This window comes from Amaranthus tricolor, chromosome 6 (genome assembly GCF_026212465.1).
Source record: "Amaranthus tricolor cultivar Red isolate AtriRed21 chromosome 6, ASM2621246v1, whole genome shotgun sequence".
Lineage (NCBI taxonomy): Eukaryota > Viridiplantae > Streptophyta > Magnoliopsida > Caryophyllales > Amaranthaceae > Amaranthus > Amaranthus tricolor.
The window spans coordinates 21,568,286-21,589,068 of record NC_080052.1 but is presented as its reverse complement, the minus strand read 5'-3'; the positions used below and the strand labels follow the sequence as shown (position 1 = coordinate 21,589,068).

General features: G+C 34.1%; 2 protein-coding genes across 4 annotated transcripts; both read left to right on the top strand.

Annotated features, from left to right (window-relative positions):
- Positions 1 to 1,413: 1,413 nt before the first annotated feature.
- Positions 1,414 to 10,704, top strand: LOC130815322 (protein FLX-like 4). 3 transcript variants are annotated; one of them, XR_009042559.1, is made up of 5 exons: positions 1,415 to 1,650; positions 4,677 to 5,221; positions 6,914 to 7,053; positions 8,029 to 8,642; positions 10,344 to 10,704. XR_009042559.1 is itself a non-coding variant. In XM_057681748.1 (4 exons), exons 2-4 carry the CDS (start codon positions 4,749 to 4,751, stop codon positions 8,259 to 8,261), a joined length of 846 nt encoding a protein of 281 aa, XP_057537731.1. In that variant the 5' UTR covers positions 1,414 to 1,650; positions 4,685 to 4,748; the 3' UTR covers positions 8,262 to 8,756. The 3 variants fall into 3 exon arrangements, 2 of the variants coding, with proteins under 2 accessions (XP_057537731.1, XP_057537730.1); XM_057681748.1 differs by lacking the exon at positions 10,344 to 10,704 and having other exon boundaries at positions 1,414 to 1,650; positions 4,685 to 5,221; positions 8,029 to 8,756; XM_057681747.1 differs by lacking the exon at positions 10,344 to 10,704 and having other exon boundaries at positions 8,029 to 8,752.
- Positions 10,705 to 12,305: 1,601 nt separating this feature from the next.
- Positions 12,306 to 13,844, top strand: LOC130815470 (leucine-rich repeat receptor protein kinase EMS1). The gene has a single exon (XM_057681953.1). The coding sequence runs from the start codon at positions 12,429 to 12,431 to the stop codon at positions 13,524 to 13,526; it is 1,098 nt and encodes a 365-aa protein (XP_057537936.1). The 5' UTR covers positions 12,306 to 12,428; the 3' UTR covers positions 13,527 to 13,844.
- Positions 13,845 to 20,783: the final 6,939 nt, after the last annotated feature.

Below are 20,783 nucleotides of genomic sequence, written 5' to 3'. Positions count from 1 at the left end.
GAAACTTTGCGGCTCGTGCTTGCTCACCAGTAATATTTATTGATTGCAAATTCTCTACATATAATAAAGCAAGTAATAAATAACCTATAAATCTGAAGTATACAAAGTTTTTTAAAATTCTAAATAAAGATGTTAAGCTTGAGTAACTTCATTTTGAGTTGTAAAAAATTTGACCTAGAAATTATATCAACAATAAAATATTGACAATTTTACACTATAAATACTTTTTAAATTCAAGAATAATAGAGTAATAAATTGTGCATTGTGAGTGGAGGACGCATTGATTAAAAAATACATAATTATTAAAAAAATACCTTATATTATATAGAAAGTGCGGAGATTATCCATCTAGGTAGAACTAGGATCTCCTCCGATGCAATGAAGGTCGTTAAAATTTTGAACACACAAAAGATAGGGAGATTAAAAAAAGATACTATTAATTCCACAACTTTTGTTTAACTAGTGTTAATATTTGCTTAATTATTAATTAATTGTGATCAATTTAATAATATTGTTTTTATGCTAGTGTCTTTTTTGAAATGCTTAGTAGAACTTTCAAACGTAACTAGTTTAATTCTAGAGTTAGGAGGATTAATGGGTAACATACTAACATATGATGGGGTATGACTATAGATGATTATCTGATATGACTCTTTGAGGATGTATGGAAGATGAATAAAGTTATCTCCAAAACCCTAAAAGGTAGAGGTGTTCATTTGGGTTATCGGGTCAATTTCGGGTTAAGTTTTTCATCGGTTTGAAATCGGGTCTTGTCTCGATATTGATTTTTAAATAATTGTAAATTCATTTTTTGGCCGGATCAATTCGGATTTAATTATAAGGTCGGATAAATATCAAATCATTGAATCTATTTTAAACCCCTTTAACGGGAAGTTTAATTGAAGGTAATAAGACCAATTCCAAAAGGCGAGTCTTTCCAAACTCTAATCACCACACATAGTCACCCTTGTTTTAAACGAGTGTAAAATCACCTAATTTTAGGTCTTGCAAATAATGGTGTACTATCTTATAGGGTCAATCTTCCTTAAGGACCCTTTGATAGTCTAAGTAGGTACTTAGGGCTACAAATTTGTATATTTAAAATACTTCAATCGACTTATGCCAAGTTCATCTTTCTTACCTTGCCTTGTCTCTCAAAGCACGCTAATTAAAAAAACAAATATAGCAAATTTATGAGACAAACAAATAAAACTTTTCTCAGTTATTTTTTAGAGGTTTTCAAAACAGATTTAATGACCTGATTTTCACCTAATCTTAAAATCAAACCCAACATGATCCGACTTTAAAATAATTTTAAAATAATATAAAAATTAATATAAATATAAAACTTAATTTAAACTGACTAAAACATACTATTAGCTAAAATTTAACAATGATCTGAATGAACACTTTCATGTAGGAACGAGGGTTTCTCTAAACAAACAACCCCATCATGAGCATCCTTTCTAAAACAAATTGAAAAAAATGTAGTTTCATCAAACGAAAGGAATAAAAAAATAGGGCATAGTCTTCCTTATACCTCACCTGTAATTCTCCCTCCCTCGCCAATACGCTAATTCAGAGAGTGTCAATCTTCCCTTTCTTCGTCAACGCTACTAAAGATTTTGCCTTTTAAGTTTTAACTATTCTGTATGAACTCTCTTCTTTCCCTTGCAATTTAAATTCTTTATCAAGTTTTTGTTGAGTTTTCCCAAAATTATTGTTGAAATTGGTATTTCTTTAGTGATCTTTAAGTTTTCATGTTTGATGAATTAGAAAATAATTAACATGATTGGAAAAATTAGTAGATTGACTAAACTGGTTCAATAGTTCTTATACTGTTTTGATGAACTAATTGTGGGTTTAATCGCTTGGTATTGTGCCCAATTCTTAAATGTTAAAGTTTTTGACGGGCGATTAATTGGAAATTTGGTAATGTACTAATGTAGTTTTGATAGTGATTCATCAATATCATAACCGGTGTATGTCGCTCATGATAACTATGATTAATGTCTGAAAAGGATGAAATACGACAAATTATAGATGTTGCCAAAGAGTTCGTCCTTGAGAAATACATAAAAAGTTAAGCAAAGCAACAAAAATACAAACATTAATGACCAAAGAAATATAAAAATTATAAACAATATAAAGGCTAGAACAATAAACAATGCATGTGTGACATAGGTGTAGGCCTCGATGATAATCAAGGCCTATGATACAAATACAAGGCCTATGATACAAATACAATGTGTGAGGTGCAACTCGCTCATATCATTTCTAATTTGTTCCTTCCAAATTTTTTTAGGTTTACTACTACCTCTCTTTCCATCAACTATGATGCTTTCCACTATTCTTACAATCACGTAGGTGGTTTTCCTATGGACATATCCAAACCATCTTAATTAATTTTCACATAGCTTGTAGCGATGTGTGCAACTCCTAGCCTCTCTTTTAAAACACGGTTTCTAATTTTATCCATCATAGATTGTCCAACATTTGCATCTTTGCTACTTCCATCTTATGCTCATATATCTTCTTAACTGGCCCATACAACAAGGAGGATCAATCTGCAACTTGATAGAATATACCTTTTAATCTAGTCGGAAAACTCCTATCACATAATACCCTAATATAGATTTTGTATCGGATTCATATCATATATGAATAAACTTGAGTAAGGCAATCTGACATATCAAGAAGTCTAGCTATGTGGGAAGTTTTGTCATTGCAGTTTGCACATTGTTATTGTGTCGGAAAAAATATGGCGTTGACGAGTGTTTCAGTGATGATTTGATCAGTCATCCACCCTTCATGGCTATAATTTCTGTGGCATATGATTTCTATTTGTGGAGTAAATATATTCTTGTTTATGTATATTAGATTATTGTGCTTGAAGTGAATACTTCATCATCATTCCCATTATACCCTCTCATAGAAGTTATGGTTAAGATGTAGGGAAGATTGAATGACAACAGACCATATCCTTATCAAAAGAGATAATAAGGTTGTAGCTAGTGAGATCTCAGCTTGAGAGAATGACAAAAGAAAAGACCTAAAACAAGTCTAGGCAAGGCAAAAGCAAGACAAAGTAAGATAAGGCAAAATAAGACAAGTAGCAAGGCTAATAAAATAAAGCAAAGAAACATAAATGACAATCATAGAGGCACAAACAATAATTGTGGCAAAGACAAGTACCTATAGTCTAGGATACAAATTCGACGTCTCAAACTAGTTTTATCCACGTTCAAGTCCTTAGAGAGGTGTAATTGCTCATGTCATTTCTAATTTTCTCCTCTCACATTTTCTTTGGTATACATCGATTTCTCTTTTCATTAACTGTGATGTTTTCCACCTTTCTCAAACACGTGCATCGGTACTCTTCCTTTGCACATGCTCAAACCTTCTCAATGTGCATTCACACATATTTACAAAAATGGGTGCAACCTCTAGCCCCTCTTTAAACTTGGTTCCTAATCTTATTCAATCTGGTTTATCTATGCATCTACCTTATTCATTTTTGCTATTTTATCGTATACTCATACATCTTAACTGTCCAACACTTTATTCCGTACAAAATAATAAGTTAAACTGCAACTCATTAGGATTTACCTGTTAATCTAGTCGGGAATCTCTTTTCACCTAGCACACTTGACGAATGCTATCTATTTAACCATCCAACTTGAATTTGGTGCATTATCTTCATCAATATCCTCGTTGCTCCGAATTATTGATCCTAAATATTCAAACTTGGCTGTTTGTGCAACGTTTTCTTTAACGGTCATTTGAGGTTCCCACACATCTCTTCCCCATTTACATATCTTTATGAACCTTCTATTTTGATTTGCATTGCAATTTGTTTTCTAGAAAGAAAATAAGGGTGAAGGAAGCTTGTTAAAAAACAGACCAGGATTAAAGCAAGAACTTTGTTTTCCCATCACAATGTAACGCAGCTGTACGATTTTTAAGAAGCAATTTTAAGTTTGAGTTGTTTTAGTTTGAAATTTTTTTTATAGAACCTGAAAGTCATACTGTCTTGATAATGGCTCTCTAGATGTCATTTTTCTTATGTTTGGCAATTAGTTGCGTAGACTGTGGATATCTTTCAATGGAAACTTGAGATATTTGCAAATGGTTTCACCTTTCTTTTACATGGTTTTTTTGAGGTTTCAAAAATATGCTAGTAAAAACAAGTGGTAGCTAAAAACAAAAAGAATCTACCGTTGGATTTTTGTTGGCGTATGATCCCAAGTATATCATAGTTGATTATCGTGTTCTGTTTTGAAACAAATCAACTATGGTCTATTTGCTCCATACTTGACCTAAAATATATACCGTGTAGTCAGTGTAAATGATGATGACGAGAGGAAATAAGGTATAAGGAGCAAGGTGTTTATTGTCTTATCATGAATCCTCTTTAGGACATAGATTTGAAAAGTTAGAATAAAAAATCCTCAATTATCTGTGCTGTATTAGTCATCAGCCTTTGCTTGACTCATGATTTCAAGTTCGATTTTATACCTGGATGTGCTGAAAACTTGTTCTCCTGGTTACATATTCAGTGGTTTGGCAAGTTTCTTCTCTGTGTTTTGTGAAACATGGATTTGAACCAGTCTTTTCATTTTTGCTGTTTTTTGATTATAATATCTCGCGTTGATGAAATTTTCTTTTCAAACTAGTATTGCAGACCAAGGCACTGCTAGGCTGTGCTATACCATTATCTTTTTGAAGTTTGAACAAATTTATTGGAGATGTCAGGAAAAGGTCCTCCCACAGCGACTGGAATGATGCGGCATGGCCCACCCCCTGGAGTCAGAGCTCCTGCTGGTGCACCTGTTACTGAGATAGATCATATTCTAATGGAAAATAGGAGATTGGCAGAATCGGTAGTAGCAATGAGGCATGAACATGCCATGGCTGATCAGGAAATACTTGGACTTAGGGCATACATTAGAAGTACCGAGACAGAAAGTGATATTCAGATGCGTGTTTTACTTGAAAAGATTTCAAATATGGAGTTAGCCCTTAAAGGTGGGGAGACTATGAAGAAGGACCTTCAACAGGCACACAAGGAGGCACAAAGCTTAGTAGCTGCTAGACAAGAGCTTGTACTGAAGATTCAGGAAGCTAGAATGGAGCTTGAGAAATGGCATAATGACATTAAGAAGATTCCTGATATGCTTTCTGAAGTGGAGAGCATGAAACTGGAACACCAACATCTACGGTGAGTACTTACTATTTTTGTGCTTTATTCTTTAAGACAAGTGTCTAATGAGTACCGGCAAGGCGGAAATGTTATAAACCTGTAAAAACAAACATTTTTTAGAACCATTGCATGCAAGCGTGAATTGTGCATGTTATGGTGCTGAATAGCTGATATCCCTATTTTCCATCCCATCAGGATGTATGCCTGATGTATCTGCTAGTTTTAATTCTGTATATGAGGGTTGCTTTGGTATTGGTTCTTCCTGTAAATTATATTTCTCCTGGCATCCCCATATTTTTTTTCCATGATTTTTTCATACCTCAAATACCAAGCTAAAGTAGTGGTTAAACCGTAATGCAAAAATGAGGCTTCTGTCCCATCTGCAATAACGGTCACAATGATGCAATAACAAAGGCAAATATCTGCCAACATCACAAGATATCCCTGTACAGTTTTACCCATCTAAAATATGGTCTTTACACCTATTATGCTAGTAGTATCAGTTCGGTAGATTTGAAAACTATTGCAAGTCTTGTTTTTGCGCTGGTTAATTCTGTCAGGTTCGGTTTTGGGTGGGTCGACCGGGTTTGGTTCTACCCAACGGGTCAAGAGTTTTAAATTTTTTATTGATAATATATCGTTTTATTTTAAAAATTAATTTTTATTATATTAATGGACCAATATACAATTAAGTTTTAAATGAGGAAAGTTTGACTCAAATGCCAAAATATAAAAATAAACCAGAAATATAGCGAGTCTAGAATGAAAGGGATGATGTGGAACTTAACAATGGGTAAATTTGGAAAATTGGGTCAAAACAGTTGGTTATACGATCGGATTTGACTCTTTTTGCGAGCTGGATGGGTCGTTTTCAGTTTATGGTTGCAAAATTTTGGGTTGTGACGTATTCTATTCGAGTTTCTAGTCAATTTTGGGTCAGATTAAATTTGATTACTCTGTTGTGGTTTGATACGCGAGGTGCAGCGAGACGCATAAGCGGAGTTTTTATCCATAATCTCCTCTCCCTTTTTACATTTTCAAGCTATATTTAATTTTATACTTCAATATGTTTTAAATCGACACAATTTGTTAACATTAAATAATGTTTTATTTTATTGAGATAAAATATTAACTAAAACGAGTCATGACCTTAAAAAGCAAATTGCATATTCCAATCCAGCGAACCACAAAACTAAAAACTAGCGAATCGCGAATCCGAATCTGTACAACGAATCAAAGCGAACCGCGAATCATGTGACATTTGCACAAGGCGTGAAGCGAATTGAGGCGCTCACAGCGCACACCTCTTTTAGTGGGATTTGCCTCACCTAGCTGAGGCGTTTTCAGTCGAGCCTGAGCTCGCGGCACACAAGCGAAAAGCGAGGTGCGCTTTTCATAACTAAGGATAATATAGCACTTGTGGAAGCGAGTCAAGTAGCACTGCCTACCTTTTTCTTTTAAGCTTTTGCGAGGTATTTGCTGAGATAATTCAATATAGCTGTAGACCTGTTGTATACAGATATATTCTTGCTGATGATTAGCCACAGGATTTTACTGTCTATTTTGGGAGTTATTAGGTTTTTGTTTGTTGTTCGTCGGCATAAACATCTTTTGTCTCTGCAGTTCATAATTTATGTAACCGCCACTTTTTGCTTGCTTCTTTTACTCTGATATACTTGATTCTAAACCTTGTTAATTTGTACTGTGAAGTTCTGCCTTTGAACTTGAAAAGCGTATGAACCTTGATATAGTGGAACATCTGCAAAAGATGGAGAAAACCCTAACCAGCATGGATAGGGAGAAAGAAAGTCTACGAGCTGAAATACAGAACGTGGAGAAGAGAGTGCAAGGTTGTCTTTCTCAACTTACATATTTTATCATGGAATTAGTTTTATTAAAAAAGTCATCTCAGACATGGAAATTTTGGTAATGAAGTTCTAGTGACATAAATGAAAGAAGCTCAGAACATGATGCATAGTGAAATTGAAAGCAAATGAATTAAGATTAGAGAAGCTAAAGGCTAAAAATGAACTAGACATTAACCCATAATAGTTCTGATTATCATCTACTCTCTCTAATACCCTCTATAGACTTATAAGCTAAGTTTTATTTTCCTCCAACTAACTCTTCTGCCTTTTCTCATGCCCATCCCTTTACAAAGATGTATTTGCAATGTTTTCCAATATGACCATATTGTGAAGTCATAGCATATTTCTTGAGTTACTATAATTTTTCAAAAATTACCCTTTAGGTTGCATAAACTTAAAATCAGTATTGGCATATCAGGCAATGCTTCATAAATCACTATTGTTATACTCCATCTGCCTCATTGGGAAATGCTACAAGTACAAGCTACGTTACTCGGACTCTTCATTTTGCTTCACGTACCCGTGCCTGATCCTTGATGCTTGGACATTTGGTATGACACTTAGACACTTTATTTTAGGCGTAAAATTGAATAATTAGACATGTTCAACACTTGGGCATGTACTAGTATCTGACATCAGTACCCGAGTCCAAGTAACATAGAGTAAGAGTTTGGTTTTTTTTTCTTTTCTTTTTTTTTTTTATAAAAAGTGGGGCAGTAAGGTGTATTTAATAGGAGTAGGAGAAATGTGTGGATAAAATGAAAAGATAACTTAAATATGTGGATGAGAATTGAAGAAATAATAGTTTTAGTCCAAAATAGAATCGTAGCACTTCCCATGGGCAGAGGGGTACAACTTTTTCCTTCTATCCCAAAGTAGTATGTGTGAGGGTGACTAATATTACTTGAAGGAAATGTTCTAATTCATATACTGATAATTGTATGTGTGTAATGCCAGCTCCCTATGGTGGTGCATATCCAAATAGTGATGCTCAATATCCCTCTCTATGCCAGACTAATGAGCCGTATTACGATTCATATCGAATAGCTTCCCTGGACAGAACAGCCCCTCATAGCAGTGCCAATGGCCCGTCTTCTGCAGCTGGCAACATTGTTAATCCTCCTGTGTCGAGTGCTGCTGGTCGAGGATCTTGGATGGGAGCTTATGATCCAAATATGATATGGAGGTAGATTGTAGCTGTGAAACTCATGTTCCGCACATATAATATCCATTGCTTGAGCCATTTTTGGTTTGCTGCGTTTTCTATTTCTACCACCGTATGAAGGGCCTACATTTTGGAGGTGGTGAAGTTTTATCTTAGCCAGAAGCAAGAACTAAAGAGATGAATATCAGCTGTATCTGTTCCAGATATTGCAATCATCAATCTCGAATCTGATATTCTTATATGAGATTTTTATGTACTAATAAACTTGTTACCATAGCTAACAGAGTTATTATAAAATTTGTTGATGAAAACATGCAAGAACGAAAACGGTTGGCTTTGGTCGTGATCATGTATATACTTCCATCTTTTAATTGTAGAAGCTAAACTCCGCTCGCTCTTACAAAAGGTAACATATATTTATTTTTTATGGTTGACCGTTTAAAATAAAATTATGGGTCTGATTTATCATCATCATATCCAATTTATCTTACTTGTAAAAAGAGGTCACAACCTATCACAGAAATCAACTAAGTTTTCGAAATTTTTGCAGAATGAATCTAACTTCAATTTTAAATTTTCAATTATTTACGATTAAGTATAAAAATTTGAGATTTTACTTTTAAAAATTTCTTTGAAATTTTATTCAAATATCTCAACTTACAGAAGTTTTTGGTTTTGAAGCACAAAATGCCTTCAATTGCTACAACAGGATAACTTTTGATTTTTTTTTTATAGAATTTTTAATTTAAAATGAAAAAAATTTAGAAGAATTTTTAATTCTCAATTTGTGCTAGGAGAGGAGATGTGAGGGAAGCGGTTGGATTTTGGCGGCTACGATTGGCAAGAGTGTGGGGAGGGAGGTTGAGGTGTTGTGTAACTGAAGTAGGGTCAACACGGTCCGGTTTGGTCTGGTCTGACATTAAAATCAGACCAAATTAAAAATTTCGGTCTGAAAAATTTTCGGACCGGATCAGACCGTTTAAATCACCATACCGGACCTGACCAAACCGTTTTACAATGGTCCAGTCTAGTCTGGTTTGGTCTACAGTTTTTTTTATTTATTTTCATCCAAATTAATACATGTATTTATACAAATATTTCACACCTACAATTAATAAATATAAGAATCTGTAATTAGTTGATAACATAAACATGATTCAAGTATATATATTGCTACATAAAAATAACTACATCTTAAAATATCTAGGTAGAAACTTAATTTTTTAAATACAAAATTATGATTTTTAACCATAGTACGGTTTGCGGTCCGGTCTGGTCTGAAAAATAAAAAAACCGAGACCAGACCGTAAACCGTAATTTAATTGAAAAAAACCAAACCAGACCATTTAAACCGTAGACCAGACTAAATACTAAAATTTCGATTTGGTCCGGTTTGGTTTACGGTTTAGACCAAACTTTGTTCAGCCCTAAACTGAAGTTGAGGATTTTTTTTTTATTTACAAACATTTTTAAAAATATCTTAATAAAATTTTAATTTTAATTGAAATATACTTGAAGATAAATACACCTTACAATTAGAATTTTGAGATATTCTACGTAGTAAGCACTAACTATGGCAAAAAATAAGTGGTAACAATTATTAAAATTTTTTCCACAATACAGTACTCAATTCTTGGAAAAGTAACTACAATAACATTATTAAGCTAAAAACATTTATTTTCCGTTAATTATGAAAATGATTATTCAAACTTTAATATAATATAATTTATTTTATATATGGTTATTCAAATTTTAAAAATCAATACTTAGTGAACTTTGTTCTTGTTTCTTGTTCTATTTTCGTAAAAGTATTAGCTTGGAAATTTGTAATTATTATTATTTTTTTTGTAAGTTAAGGTTTGAATGGAAGAGATATGGATTGAGATTGAGAGTGGAGTTGCATTGTGAATACTATTTGTCTCACTAAATTTAACATATTTTTTATTTTAAATTATTCTACTTATTTTATATTATTTTTTAATTTAGAAACAGAATAACAGATTCTACTATATTGTAAACGATTTGTTTTTCACTCTTATGACAAAGAATTGATTAACACCACGTTACCACCTATAAAAAGAATTAATTTCTCCTTTCTTGTTTGTAGGGTATTCTCAAGCTTACCTAGAGGTGTTTATCGGTTATCGGGTCGGTTTCGAACAGGTGTCATTCGGTTCGATTGTATTTAAGATCGATTCAGTTAGTTACAGTTCGGTTGACGATCAGTTATTCGAGCTATCGGGTTTGCACCGGTTTAATGTCAGTTGAAGTTTGTGTCAAATCTCCATCGATCTCGAGTTGTCATCGGTTAATAATTGATTCAATTTTACCGGGTATAGATCGAATTCGGGTATTTTTTTTGAGTATAATTCGGCTACGAGTTACTATAAGATTAAGTTGCTACTTGTTTTTCAATTGCTGATCAAATTCTTTTTACTATAGGGAACATAGTTATAATGCAAATCAATTAGTGATTATTATTTGTTATTAAAATATAAGTTTTATCAATTTTCATCTAATTTGATTAAAAATAGTTTAATAAATATTTGACCACTGATAACTAACTCTAAATATATAAAACTATGTATTTATAAAGATTGAATTTATGAAAATATCTATTGATTTATTAGAGTAAATAATAAGATGATAGAATATGAGTCAATTATATTTCTATGCTAAAAGTTGGTTTGGGTTTACAGCAGTTTGATTTAAAACTGAATCGGGTTAAGTGGTTTAGTCGGATCGAGTTCGGTTCGTACATGATTCGGGTTGGATATGAATCGGTTGCCACTATTAGGTTCGGATAATCTCTGTTAACAGTTATATGTCGGGTATAAAAATCGGTCGCAATTCGAGTTTAATTTTCCCATTTTTGATTGTCAACTGATTCGGGTGCAACTTTATTTCGAAAAATGTCAATTCGATAAACCTCAAAAAGAAAATACATTTTCAGATCAAACAACTTTCGATTTCAGTTTGGATTTTCGAGTCGGATCATATTTGAATAGCCGTAAGCTTACCTAATAGTTAAAAGAATTCCAAAGAGAATTGCATTCCATGAGTATGACCACTATCCACGAACCACAAGATCACAACCGCAACGTATAGTAGTTGAGTTGACTCATTGAATTCAAAAGTCAATGGTATAGCCTTCATTCTTGACTCTTGAGTCTTGACCAAATATTCTAAAAATTCTAAATTCTAAAATATTTTTTAGTACATTGCAGAATGGGAATGAAAGAACTAGTTAGAGAGTTGCTTTTATGATTTTCGAAGAGAAAGACGAGATTTACTTTAATAGTGACAAAATAAACTCATTAATTTCTAAATTATTATTTTCTCATTTTAAATTATCTGTAATATTAAAAATTAGTGTAGAGATCCGTACATACACGATTTTTAGTATCAACATATATAAATATTACTACCTCCTATTCAGCCTAAATGTCCCATTTGATTTTTGGCACTATTCACTTATCACTTTTAATTTGTATTTTACTCTTAATCTATAAGTTAAAACATAGTCATGTAGGATCTTGTTTGATTCGTCTCAATACAAGGATTATTAATATCAACATTTTATAATTTTTAATTAAGAATAATTTAAGATATTAAGGGTTAAAATGTTATCTCGACAAGTGTGAAAAGTCAAATGGGACATTTAGGCTGAATACTCAATCTGACAGTTGTATGTATAAATTAACTTTGTAATTATAAAAGTTGTCAGTAATATATTATGTAGTATATTTTATTCTCTAATTTTAGTCAAAGATCAAAGACACTTTAATGGTAGAGATATTGCTCAAGATCAAAAAAACATGTCATTTTGCTTTAGCAAATTATTGAGTTTCATTTGGCAAAACTCTTTTTAATCGTGACACGTGGAATTTTCCATTCTTTTTAGTATAATGTATAATACTGCATTGTTTATTCATCATTTTTTAATTTATAATTAGTTTTTAATTTATAGGTTAAATGTGAAAAATCAAACATAATCAATAAAATATTAATAATTTATTATATAATTAATTTTTAATTTATAGATTAGATAATGAAAAATCATACTCAAATGTGAAAAATCTAACATAACCGATAAAAGTATTAATAGTCTAAATATAATATGACAAAAATTCCAATCCCCTTTTACAAGGCTTTAAGTTGATCTTGTTGTCCCTCATTATCTCGAGACTCCATGAATCATCTCCAAACATTTCTTACTGTAATTGGTTGCTTCATTTTCATCACACTCTTATGCGTCCTTCTACTCCTCCTCTGGAATCAATGCAAACGCAAATCCCAATCTCCATCCCAAATTCCAGTCACTATTTCCCGACCCGACCCCAATTCCACTTCTTTCTCCATTTTCGCTTCCTTCGACCCTTCTCTACCTCAAGTTTCCATGCCCGAACTCTTAAAAGCTACTAATGGATTCGATCCTAAACTCATTATCGGCGATGGTAGTTCCAGTCTTGTTTACAAAGCCGAACTATCTTCTGGTGTTACCGTCGCTGTTAAAAAACTAAGTCTTGATGCTTTTCAAGGGCTTCGTGAATTTTGTGCTGAAACGGAAACATTAGGTAAACTTCGTCACCCAAATATAATCAAAATTCTAGGTTATTGTGTTTCTGGGTCTGATCTTCTTCTTATATACGAATTTATTGAAAAAGGAAGCTTAGATCAATGGCTTCTAGATACGCCACCTTCCTTCGATTCTAATTGGGTTCCATTATCATGGAATTTAAGGGTTAAAATCATTAAAGGGGTAGCAAATGGGTTGTACTTTTTGCATGGGTTAGAAACCCATATAGTTCATAGGGATATTAAGGCTAGTAATGTATTATTAGATGCTGATTTTGATGCTCATATTGCTGATTTTGGGTTAGCTCGAAGAATTGAAGGAGCTGATTCTCATATCTCCACACAAGCTGCTGGAACAATGGGGTATATGCCGCCTGAGTATTTTGGAGGATATACTGCTGCTAGTGTTAAGGGTGATGTTTATAGCTTTGGGGTTTTGATGTTTGAGGTTGCTACTGGGAAGAGACCTAATTGGCCTATTAAAGAAGATGGGCAAGAGATTTGGATGTTGGAATGGGCAAAGAAAAGGATTGATGAAAATAAGGAATTTGATGTTTTGGATAATAGTATTAGTATGAATAGGAATGACTTGAATCAAGATGAGGTTTGTGAATATTTTAGAATTGCTAATTTGTGTACTTGTCCTCAACCTAGAGAAAGGCCTCCTATGTGTGATGTGGTCAAAATGTTGGATCATCTTGGGAATGTATAATATTGTAGATCAAATGTTGGATCAATTGTTATTATGCAAACATTTTGAGTCGTATAAAGAAAGAATGCTTATACATGTATGTATTTGGTGACTTGTGGCTATTTTGGTGGCTTTGTAAGTTGTAAATAATCAATTACTTTAGTATTTTATTTACAAAAGCAAGGTGTCACCTTATGAGTGAATTTTATGATGCTTCAATTCTCAATGACTAATTGGGTGGTGTATTTTAGTATACTTATTATTCCTAGTGTTATTTTTGAATGATGATTGATTGGTTGATTGAAGAGTGAAAAAAGCTTAAACCTCTACATAATGTTCAAATTTGTTAAACTTCGATTAATTGCTTCTTCTTTATCATTTATCCTACTTAGTCCTTCATGCAATAAAACATAGTCATAGGGTCTTTGGCAAAATAAGTTATTGGACAATTTTAACTTATTTTGATACAACTAGAGAGTTAGGTGGTTAAACTATTTAAATTTAATTTTTGGTAAATTAACTAGTTAAAATAACTTATTATTATGAATAAGTTGTTTTTAAACAAGTTGCTAATAGCCGCACATTCAAATAAGCTAGTCCTTGGTGGGACCTACGGGCTAGGTTGTTGCATCCTCGTGGGTTGAGACTTGAGATGTTGAAGAAATAAGGAATCAAACAAGGGTGTTGTTAAACATCGCCACTCCTATATTAATGAAACGATGAAAATGTCCCTGATATAAAATAACAATAATCATAATAATAATTATAATAATAATAATAATAAAAATAATATTTAAATAATAATAATAATATTTAAAAAAAATAAATAAAAACCCGCGACTAACGGGTTTAGTGCGACTCAACCACAACTGAGTCGCACGCGACTCACGCCTTAAAATTTTTTTTAAAATATTATTATTATTATTATTATTATTATTATTATTATTATTATTATTATTATAACAACAACAACAATAATAATAATAATAATTATTATTATTATTACAATAAAAATAATATTTAAAAAAATTTATAAAATAATAATAATAATAATAATAATAATAACAATAATAATAATTATTATTATAATAATAACAATAATAATAATAATAATAATAATAATAATAATAATAATAATAATAATAATAATAATATTTAAAAAAAATTAAGAAAAAAATTAAGGGGTGAGTCACGCGCGACCCAGCCGTAGCTATGTGGCACAAAACCCGCGGCTCAGTCCTTTGTGCGACTGAACCGCGGCCGAGTCGCGGGTTTTGTGCGACTGAACCGCGGTTGAGTTGCGCGCGAGTCGCGGGTTTAATTTTTTTAAAATTTTTTTACAAATATGATTATTATTATTATTATCTTAATTTTTTTAAAATATTATTTTTATTTTTATTATTATTTTTATTTTTTTTATAACAATAATAATAATAATAATAATAATAATAATAATAATAATAATAATAATAATAATAATAATAATTATTATTATTATTATTATTATTATCATTATTATAATAATAATAATTATTATTATAGTCCAAGGGCAATATCGACAATTCATTAAAATAGGGGTGACGATAAAATAAAAAGGGTGACGATGTTTAAGGATTGTGATCAAACAAACCTAATGTAACAATATGTGCATCCCTAGTTGGCAGTTTTAGTTCTTGAGCTTAATGGATCACAAATTCTTGCATGGAACGGTCTCGTCATGAGACGCACTCCATACATTAGTTAAATAGTCCAATTAATACAAACTTATGAGCATATGAATTTTGTGTTTTAAGCTCGTTTCATTGAAAAACAGTTTCCAATAAGAGTAACTTTTAAAGGATTAGTTGAGACTCAAAGGGCAATTAGTCTTTCGGGAGGAGGCATGCTACAAGCATATCATAGTTGTACGTTTTCAAAATTTTTTCTGTTTTTCTGTAATTTATATGATACTTGAGAGCAATTCTCTTGGAATGTTATGCGTAGAGTAGTAGTTATTAGTCTTAATGTTGATGTGGCCAATATTTACATGGTTGTATAAAAATACTATTGACATTTGTAATGTCGGTCATTCAAAAAAATAATAAAGTAATATCCTCTATATTTCTTTTGTTATTTGCAACAAGGGCTACCTCTTCTTTTCTATGTTTTACTATATTAGAGGAACTTCACCATTGTGAAAATTTGAAAAAAAATAAGATTATATAACAATTTTATTTAAAAAATAAGTTTTGGAAAAACTTTATTCTCAAAATAAGCGTGTTTACCTCCAAACCTAGACTTGGTATAAACTCGCTCTTACTAACAGCGAATTAAAGCAAATGGTCAAAAAATAAGTCAAGAGTCAAGTCGCTGTTAGTAACAGCGACTTAAGGAGTTGACTGGTCAACTCATATGTCGCTGTTACTAACAACGACTTAATGCGAGTTAGATTTTTCAGTTCTCCTTCTTCCTCATTTCAGTTTACTTCCTCATTCAACCTACGAGATCTCCCTCTTCTTTCCACCATTAAAATCAACTTCAATCCTTCAATTTATCTCATCAAATTTCAAGTTTCTACTATTAATTAGTTCTGTTATCTTCCTACATTCACTTAAGGTACTAGTTTTTTGTATTTATTTTATTTTTTCGAAAAATTAGGGTTTACAAATTCTTAATCAACTTTCACATAAATGTAGGTTCATAAACTTGCAATTTACTACTTCTTGTTGATCTACAGCTTATTGAGGTACGTTTTTATTATAAATTTTTTATTTGTTGTTGATTTTAAAATGTATGTCATTTATAGTGGTCATTTACACTTAAACTCTATGAATATGTCGAATGTACTTGTTATTTGCCATGATCTTCATAATGAGGTTGTTTGTTCATGAATTTAATGTAGAAGATGTTTGAGTTTAATGTAGAGAATGTTTGAATGCAAACCCTAAATTTAATCAATGTTGATATATATTTATATATTTATGAACTTGATGGTGATGTTGATTTTGTAACTATTCTTGTAGAAATGGCTTCATTTCGTGTGACTGTTGTATGTTTTTGGAATGGTTCAATTCGATCAAGTAGTAGCAATGTTAAGTATGTTGGGGGAAGACGTAAACTGTTTGATGCAACTCAAACATGGATTTGAATGAATTTAAACATCTTATATGCTCTAAGATTGGCATTGACACTACAAGAAGTACTGTTAATGTAAGTTTTAAGTACAATATGAGTGGGGATTTGTTAGATTTTCCGGTTGAGGATGAGGAGGTTATAGATGCAATGTGGGAGTATTCAAAGTCTACCTCTATTCCTTCTTTAGAGTTATATGTAGAAGAGGTACCCCTAGGGAATCAAGATGTCAATGTTGTGGAAACAAATGCATTCCTAAATGTAACTTCTTCTGCTGCTTCTTATACGCCCTTCCCTACCCAAGAAACCCAAAATCCCTTTATGCCATCTTCCTCTTCTCCTTTTAATGAACCCAATTAACTTCAAATTCAAGTCTCAAATGATGATACTTTTAACTTAGAAGATACAAATGAGCCTTGGGGTGATGTTAATAGTGAGAGTAATGAATTCGTTGAAGCTCCTTCTGAGGATGATGTGGGTGTTGACGAGGAGGCTCTAGCTAATGACATGAGCTTAGGCAACATTCCAACAATCATTGCTCCTACAACTTATGCACTAGTTCCCCCTCTAGATGAACACGTTGAGGACAACTCTTGGAGGTCTTGGGCTTGTGATACAACCTACACCGATGAAGGAGAGTTTCAAAAGGGTATGATGTTTGATAACAAGGATGCATTGTTGGATGCTGTTAGATTGTATCATATTTGTAAGAACGTTGAGTACCGAACTGAGACTTCAAATCAAACCGTGCTCACCTTGAAGTGTAAGAGAGGGTGTGCTTGGAGGCTTAGGGCTAGGTTAAGCTTCTATTCACCTTCATAGGAGATTGTTACATATAAAGGGAAGAATGGGGGTTGTGTATTAAGTACTGAAAATGTGTCAGCTTGATACATTCATCTGACATCTTCCGTGATTAATAATCTTATTAGAAATTGTGTTGCTGAAGACCCATCAATTAAGGTCTCTGTGGTGCGACAAATGGAGAAGACCAATTTGGTGTCGAAGTGACCTATAAGCGGGCATGGTGTGCTAAACAGCAAGCCCTTCTCTCCATCTATGAGACATGGGAAGACTCTTATCCTCTCCTTCCTTGCTTCTTGAAAGCAATGCAAGTTTCTAACCCCGAGACTATAGTTGAGTGGTTCTTTAAGGAAGATAATGATGTTGGTGTGTACGTCCATCCTAGTACTAGAACTTTCCAACGTGTGTTCTGGGCTTTTAAACCTAGTATTGAGGGGTTCAAATATTGCAAACCCCTTATTGCCATTGACGGAACAGATTTGTATGGTAAGTATCGCCATGCGTTGTTAACTGCGATTGCTCAAGATGGGAACAAGGGAATCTTCCCGCTTGCCTTTGCCGGTGTGCATTCGTAAGCATGTGATGCCTAGTCCAGGTTTATGTGTTATTTCCGATAGACATGCGGGCATTCTAGCAACCATGGAGGAGCCGGAATGCCAACCTCCAGATGCCCATCATAGGTTTTGCTTGCGACATTTGTTAAGTAATTTCAATTGTCAAATGGGTAACGTGAAGCTGAAGAAGATGTATGGAAGGACTGCAGAGCAAAGACAACCACATAAGGTCATCGAGGGATTGAAGGCTATTGGTGTTGCTAATCGAGAAGTTCTTTTTTGGATTGATCAAGTTGGTGATATGTGTAAATGGTCAATTATGTCATGATGGAGGGTATAGGTATGGTGTTACTAATACCAACTTAGCCGAAGTATTCAATAACATGATGCAGGGTGTACGTTTCTTTCCTATAACTACTCTCGTGGAGTTCACCTTCTACCCTGTTAATGATTATTTTGTTAAAAGACTCGAGAATGCAAATGCATGGATAATTGAGGGAAGTAAGTGCACTTCACATGCCACAAGAATTATCACCCGTAACACTGAGAAGGAAAACTTCCATGAGATCGTCGCATTTGACTACAGACGAGGCCTTTTTCAAGTTAAGACTGGATGTGGTAATAGAGGATCCCAAGGGTGGTAAAATACAAAGTGTGGATATGAGAGAGATTAAATGCACTTGTAACAAACCCTCCATATATCACTTACCTCGTTCTCATGTTCTTGCCGTTTGTATTAAAAGACACTTATCGTATAAGCGTTTTGTGGACCCTTGCTACACTACCCTTGCTTTAGTCGAGCGGTGGCGCCAAGAGACACATACCTTCCACCTACCTCTAGGTGAGGCTACTGTCACTTTACTTGACGTAGTTGTGCTTACACGGTTTCCCATCGAGGGTCATGTCGTCTGCACCGTTGGACACCAACTCGAAAGTTGGCAAGATAAAGTACATAGATTATTAGGAGTCCGACCTCCCGCAGAGGTAGCCAAAGGGAGTGCGTCGCGCACAACATGTCTTGCGCAAAACTTCTCGCACCTCCCTGAAGGTGCTGATGAGGCTACCATTGAGAGATACGGCTAGCGTATCTCTTATATCTGATTGGTGCTATCTTGTTTTCCGACAAGACTGGCAATAGGGTACAACTTTTGTACTTGACGTTGCTTGATGCGCCATGGGAGGTCATCTCTGAGTACAGCTGGGGTTCCGCAGCCCTAGCCTATCTATACAGGAGACTGTGTGATGCTTCACGGAAGAACGTGAAGGAGATTGCTGGGCCCCTGATTATTCTTCAGGTAACACTAACTTTACATTTTAACGCTTTGTTTCTTAATTTGTTCTTATGTTTCGTTTACTTACTTATATCTGTAATTCATAGCTTTGGGCGTGGGAACACATTCTCATTGGGCAATCAATGAGGAGTGTGGGGCGTGGTGCATTTGCGCCACCTATTCTTCCACCCCCACATGTGACGTATGGATCGCGGTGGTCCTTTGAGAGACGTACAAGGACCCACACTGGATCTGGCGTGGGTTTCTACCGCGATCAATTCGATCTAGTTTGAGCTGACCAGGTAAAGAATGCACTTACTAGTCTTGTAACTATCATATTGCGTAATTTATTAATTGCATTTCCACGCGTAGTTTCGATGGAACCCTTACCCCGCTGAGGCATACGCTGCATTGCCTTAGCACTCAGGCATATTGTCAGGGGCGTGGAGAGCATCTGTACCTTTGTTTTGCTTCGAAATAGTCGAAGTGCATCTCCCTGAGCGCATACTGCGCCAATTTGGGATGGTACAGGGCATCCCGCCGCCATGTGACACAAAGGCGGAGCTCCATCACAGCTCATGCAAGGGTCGGAAACCCAAGAACTGGCTCGAGATCAACTAGCGCCATGTCGCTCGTTGGGAGCACAGGCTAGAGCTGCTGGCCCAAGGTGCGCCAATCGAGGCTGTAGGCGCACCTAGTACGGTGGATTACATGCCATGGTTTCTCTCTATCACTCCTCGATGGATGACACCACGAGGTATCATCGCAGCAGCCCAGTACGCTCCCGCAACACCAACGTTGACGAAACGATGACACAGTTTGTAAGTATTCGTCAACGTTGATTATTATCCATAGAACTTACATGTTATACATTTCATTAATACTTCAGTCTTAATGCAGGCACAGAGCATTGCATCTGTCATCAACTCCACTCAAGAGGATACTGTACGGGTGATTGCCCAAGGCATACTCCTAGGGACACAGTTTCAGCACTTCATTCCAAAAGTCGTTGTGCCCGACACCACTATGGACGAGCAGGGGTCATCTCCTCATCATGCCGACGTTCATCTTGAGGAGGTAGACTTAACGTGCCCCGACTATGGTGTCGGGTCCTCACAGGGTGCTGGATCCATTATCAATCACCTCCCCTACCCGAGCGTCATGCGACGGCCTCTTACTATCGTAGGAGGCGTCGTAAACCGTCACAGTTAGACAGGGTACAGGAGGAGGATTAGCATTAGTATACTGTTTGTATAAATTGAACATTAGTGACATTTTGTATATATTGAACATTTGTACATATTCAGTATTTCTTACATTTGGACTATTGTGTATATTTTGTAATATATATGTAGATGTGTATATATGTTTATTGTATTATCACATGTTTATTATGAATAAAATGATGTTAAGTACTCAGAGTTTTCTGCGATGAATCATTCCGCCAAGAATGCAATATGAATTTAATTAAAAACAAATAGACAATCATATTCAAATAGGGAAAATGCACTCGAAAATTCAACACAATTTCATTCATGTTC

What these genes read in the sequence shown, in the direction of transcription:
- LOC130815322 (XM_057681748.1), top strand. Translation starts at nt 4,749, where the DNA reads ATGTCAGGAAAAGGTCCTCCCACAGCGACTGGAATGATGCGGCATGGC. An exon ending in CTGGAACACCAACATCTACG is followed by an intron (nt 5,222 to 6,913) that starts GTGAGTACTTAC and finishes TGTACTGTGAAG; the next exon opens with TTCTGCCTTTGAACTTGAAA. An exon ending in CGTGGAGAAGAGAGTGCAAG is followed by an intron (nt 7,054 to 8,028) that starts GTTGTCTTTCTC and finishes GTGTAATGCCAG; the next exon opens with CTCCCTATGGTGGTGCATAT.
- LOC130815470 (XM_057681953.1), top strand. Translation starts at nt 12,429, where the DNA reads ATGAATCATCTCCAAACATTTCTTACTGTAATTGGTTGCTTCATTTTC.